Source organism: Anneissia japonica, unplaced genomic scaffold (genome assembly GCF_011630105.1).
Source record: "Anneissia japonica isolate Jap-2015-1 unplaced genomic scaffold, ASM1163010v1 scaffold8315_len3715_cov133, whole genome shotgun sequence".
In the NCBI taxonomy this organism is placed as follows: Eukaryota; Metazoa; Echinodermata; class Crinoidea; order Comatulida; family Comatulidae; genus Anneissia; species Anneissia japonica.
Window position 1 is genome coordinate 1 of NW_022687054.1, and position 3330 is coordinate 3330.

Genomic DNA, 3330 nt, shown 5'->3' on the forward strand with positions numbered 1-3330 from the left:
TCTGTAAAGTACATTAGATTTACATAATATATAATTGTTTTGTTAAAAAGCCTAGAAATTATCACCTGTTAAGTATTTTTCCTGAAGCATAATTTCATATGGAGTAAGTATCCATAAAGAAATATAACTAACCTGTAACCGTTACTGTAAACATGCAACTACCGGTATTTCCTGAGGAATCAGTGGCTGTATACGTTATATTATTTGGTCCTATCACAAATTGAGCTGGAAATGATGTTGTGGTAAATGGAACAAGAGTTTCCCCTGAGTTGTCAGTTACTGTAACATCCGAAGCATTATATGTGACAGTAGCTGTCGACAATCCTCCGTCTGTCGATAAGCTGGTGTCAGGTGGACATGTCAATACAGGATCTTCGCTATCTGTAAAGTACATTAGATTTTAATAATACATAATTGTTTGTTGAAAAGCCTATAAAGTATCACTTGTAGAGTATTTTTGCTTAAGCATAATTTTATATAAAGTCTAAGTATCAATAAGAAATATTACTAACCTGTAACCGTTACTGTAAACGTGCAACTACCGGTATTTCCAGAGGAATCAGTGGCTGTATACGTTATATTATTTGGTCCTATCACAAATTGAGCTGGAAATGATGTTGTGGTAGTTGGAACAAGAGTTTCCTCTGAGTTGTCTGTTACTGTAACATCCGTAGCATTATATGTGACAGTAGCTGTCGACATTCCTCCGTCAGTTGATAAGCTGGTGTCAGGTGGACATGTCAATACAGGATCTTCGTTATCTGTAAAGTACATTAGATTTTAATAATACATAATTGTTTGTTGAAAAGCCTATAAAGTATCACTTGTAAAGTATTTTTGCTTAAGCATAATTTTATATGAAGTAAGTCTAAGTATCCATATGGAAATAACTAACCTGTAACCGTTACTGTAAACGTGCAACTACCGGTATTTCCTGAGGAATCAGTGGCTGTATACGTTATATTATTTGGTCCTATTACAAATTGAGCTGGAAATGATGTTGTAGTAGTTGGAACAAGAGTTTCCCCTGAGTTGTCAGTTACTGTAACATCCGAAGCATTGTATGTGACAGTAGCTGTCGACATTCCTCCGTCAGTTGATAAGCTGCCGTCAGGTGGACATGTCAATACAGGATTTTCGCTATCTGTAAAGTAGATTTACATAATATATAATTGTTTTGTTATAAAGCCTAGATATTATCACTTGTAGAGTATTTTTTCTGAAGCATAATTTCATACGGAGTAAGTATCCATAAAGAAATATAACTAACCTGTAACCGTTACTGTAAACATGCAACTACCGGTATTTCCTGAGGAATCAGTGGCTGTATACGTTATATTATTTGGTCCTATAACAAATTGAACTGGAAATGATGTTGTGGTAGTTGGAACAAGAGTTTCCTCTGAGTTGTCAGTTACTGTAACATCCGAAGCATTATATGTGACAGTAGCTGTCGACAATCCTCCGTCAGTTGATAAGCTGGTGTCAGGTGGACATGTCAATACAGGATCTTCGCTATCTGTAATGTACATTAGATTTTAATAATACATAATTGTTTGTTGAAAAGCCTATAAAGTATCACTTGTAGAGCATTTTTGCTTAAGCATAATTTTATATAGAGTGAGTCTAAGTATCCATAAGGAAATATAACTAACCTGTAACCGTTACTGTAAATGTGCAACTACCGGTATTTCCTGAGGAATCACTGGCTGTATACGTTATATTATTTGGTCCTATCACAAATTGAGCTGGAAATGATGTTGTGGTAGTTGGAACAAGAGTTTCCTCTGAGTTGTCAGTTACTGTAACATCTGAAGCATTATATGTGACAGTAGATGTCGACATTCCTCCAACAGTTGATAAGCTGGTGTCAGGTGGACATGTCAATATAGGATCTTCGCTATCTGTAAATACATTAGATTTTAATAATACATAATTGTTTGTTGAAAGCCTATAAAGCATCACTTGTAGAGTATCTTTGCTTAAGCATAATTTTATATAGAGTAAGTCTAAGTATCCATAAGGAAATATAACTAACCTGTAACCGTTACTGTAAACGCGCAACTACCGGTATTTCCTGAGGAATCAGTGGCTGTATACGTTATATTATTTGGTCCTATCACAAATTGAGCTGGAAATGATGTTGTGGTAGTTGGAACGAGAATTTCCTCTGAGTTGTCAGTTACTGTAACATCCGAAGCATTGTATGTGACAGTAGCTGTCGACATTCCTCCGTCAGTTGATAAGCTGGTGTCAGGTGGACATGTCAATACAGGATCCTCGCTATCTGTAGATTCTACATTAGATTTACATATAATACGTAAGTCTTTGTTGAAAGCCTAAAAAGTTTCAATTGTATAATACTTTTGCTTTAAACTGATTGTAATTAGCCAATGACACACTTGCTAATGCAGTACGGTTTCTTGTTTCTTTATTTCTTGTAAGAACCAATCAAATACTTAAATGGATCGTTCTACTATAAACCGTCAGTCTGATTAACTGAAACAGTTAAAGAAAACAATAAACAAATTCCGAGATGAAATATTCAGAAATGAAGCCTAACTCAAGAATAGAAAATGTACTAAAGTACTAATAATATCAATGTATTCTCATTTAGATTAACTAAGCATACTGTATGCTATGTGCTAGTGACAATGTCAACTGTAATTAATATTCTGAGGAGTGCATAGGAATTCTAATGATACATCTAAGAAATATACTAGGAAAGGATAGGAGCTCTACAGGTTTGCCAGCTGCTATTTCCGGAGCCATTTTTATCTGCTCAAACCTGCTCCAACCATGGTTGGGTGTTAGTGGGTATACAGTAAACTCTATTTTTCCAGATCTACATGTAAAGATTATTTCATCATGTTACAATAATTTTTTTTTATGTAACATAAATACCTGCAGTTTCACACGAGGTGCCTGTGTAACCAGTTCCATCACAATTGCACAAATTATTACTCTCACAAGTACCATTATTCATGCATGGATTAGTAGTGCAATCAACTGAAAGAAAACACATGAACTATCAGTGCACTCTGAAGAAGAAATGTTAATTGAACATTTTCATGATGAAATGATTGTTCCATACTTACAAACATAATAATTGTCTAATTAAAACATCAAGGCAGTCAGTTGCTTAACAGCTTTAAACCTCACTGATTAAAGCATAATTATACATCACCATTTTAATTTTTGCCCTAAATCGGCCGAGCAGGGCCTTTTCAAGAAGCAGAACGTGTGAAAACCATACATGATAATATACGCCTCTTAAAAACGCTACAAAAGCCGACGCAGGTGGCAATTTGCTACAGATTAGTCACAGCA

General features: G+C 35.0%; 2 protein-coding genes across 2 annotated transcripts; both read right to left on the reverse strand.

Annotated features, from left to right (window-relative positions):
• Positions 1–132: 132 nt before the first annotated feature.
• LOC117118146 (hyalin-like) lies at positions 133–806 on the reverse strand (the record flags this gene model as incomplete). Its single annotated transcript, XM_033262662.1, has 2 exons — positions 513–806; positions 133–381 (listed from the first exon to the last, which is right to left on the reverse strand). Coding segments are annotated over exons 1-2 (511 nt in total), but the record flags the coding sequence as incomplete, so codon positions are not given.
• An 84-nt stretch (positions 807–890) lies between these two features.
• On the reverse strand, positions 891–3009 carry LOC117118155 (hyalin-like; the record flags this gene model as incomplete). Its single annotated transcript, XM_033262672.1, has 5 exons — positions 891–1144; positions 1271–1519; positions 1656–1904; positions 2039–2296; positions 2905–3009. Coding segments are annotated over 5 exons (1115 nt in total), but the record flags the coding sequence as incomplete, so codon positions are not given.
• Positions 3010–3330: the final 321 nt, after the last annotated feature.